At 45.5% G+C, this 1,781-nt stretch overlaps 1 protein-coding gene across 1 annotated transcript in view; it reads left to right on the top strand.

Moving 5' to 3' along the window:
- Nucleotides 1-598: 598 nt before the first annotated feature.
- NKX2-3 (NK2 homeobox 3) overlaps nucleotides 599-1,781 on the top strand; it is a 3,323-nt gene continuing 2,140 nt past the window's right edge. Inside the window, exon 1 of the mRNA XM_088452154.1 lies at nucleotides 599-1,091. Coding sequence (XP_088308280.1) covers nucleotides 746-1,091 — 346 coding nt within the window. The 5' untranslated portion in view covers nucleotides 599-745. The remainder of the gene's footprint in view (nucleotides 1,092-1,781) is intronic.

Genomic DNA, 1,781 nt, shown 5'->3' on the forward strand with positions numbered 1-1,781 from the left:
CTGCTTATCCCTATACAATTTAGGTGATAGTTCTTCCATGATCAATGCACTTTGCCAGCAATGGAATTACACAAACCCACCCATCCACTAGAGTATACACAATCATTTTAGATAACTAAATTGCCTTAAATGACCCGCACAACTCGCTCAGATAGACTCAGGGCAATAATGCAACAACAACAAAAAATAATGCTCAAAATGTTTTAATTTGAATGCATGAGAATTAAAGACTTACTAATATTCATTAAATTGACTGTGTTGCTACTCCAGGGTTAAATATATTGTCCCGAATCTATAAAGGGTTAAATCTATAGGCCCGAATCTACTGGAAACCGACTCCCAGCATACTTCCTCCCATATCAGACTTCTATATCCAGTGCAGGACCCAGTTCCGGGGAAATGGGAGTGTGGGAGGGTTTACAGGAGCCAAACACCAATCAAAAGCACCCCTCCCTTTTTCCCTAAAGGAATGGGTGTTTGATGACGTCACCTTCAGGGGGTGGGGCGTCTGGAGCAGGCAGTACCCAAACCTTCAGCTATCCCCAGCTCTGCCTGTAACAAAACCCAGACCACCAGAGCCAGGGTAATGGAGGCTATTTAGACAGGAGCTGAGTGTGTTGCATCGTTTATCACAGGGCATTGCAGCATCACAGGGGAACCTGACATTCCCAGCAGAAGGGAGCCCCTCTCACCCCTCCCTCCACAGGATTTATTGATTATTTGGACTTGCAATTAAGTTGTTCTGATGATGTTACCAAGCCCAGCCACATCCACACCTTTCTCTGTGAAGGACATTCTGAACCGGGAGCCTGGCCACCAGCAGCAGCAGCAGCAGCCCAGGGGGCACCTGGCACAGGACTTGGATGTGGAATTCCACCAGGCTTCATGCATGCTGGCAGCAGGGGACAGGTCTGGCTATACTGACGGGGGCGACAAGCTCCCCTACCTGACCTCTATGGGGGCTTCAGAGGGCCAGGGGGAGGTGGGGGTCTCTGCTGAGAGGTATATCCATGCAGCACTCAGGGATTCCTGTAACCCCAAAGAAGAGGAGGAGGAGGAGGAGGAAGACCCTCTCAGGGAAGGGGCTCACAGTGAGTAAATACCTTAATATGTTATTATTAAGCAATGTCCCAAATATACGACGATTAAACCCCATTAAGATACTCTTGGTAAATATTTGCATGGACACTGGTGTGATATAACCAAACAAATTCAAAACACACTTTATAGGAATTAAATCAGATATGACATATAGAGCACATTATGTTATTTCTGGGGTCAATCAGTAATATAGAAATCCTACATATGTCACAGCAGAGTACCAAAATACTCCTCATCCCCAGCATGAAATGGGCGATTTCTACAATTCAGATGCTCGTGTATGTGCAGAATAATCCGCTGCAGCGTGCGCTATCTCTGGCAGAGCGCAGTGTGACTTACAGATATGTAGGTAGTTGCGCTATATCTGGCAGAGCGCAGTGTAACTTACAGATATGTCGGTAGTTGCGCTATATCTGGCAGAGCGCAGTGTAACTTACAGATATGTAGGTAGTTGCGCTATATCTGGCAGAGCGCAGTGTAACTTACAGATATGTAGGTAGTTGCGCTATCTCTAGCAGAGCGAGCGCAGTAACCATTCTTGTAGCAGTTCTGAATCGGATGTATATCAGGTAAACCTAGGAATCTGCCACTTGCCGCTGCGTTCATTCTCAAAATAATATACTAATGTATAAAAGTATCGCAAAGCATAATAACTTGCGTAATTTCCAAAGCAAATATGT

The sequence above is a fragment of the Taudactylus pleione genome, unplaced genomic scaffold, assembly GCF_031769625.1.
Source record: "Taudactylus pleione unplaced genomic scaffold, aTauple2 ptg000034l, whole genome shotgun sequence".
NCBI lineage: Eukaryota > Metazoa > Chordata > Amphibia > Anura > Myobatrachidae > Taudactylus > Taudactylus pleione.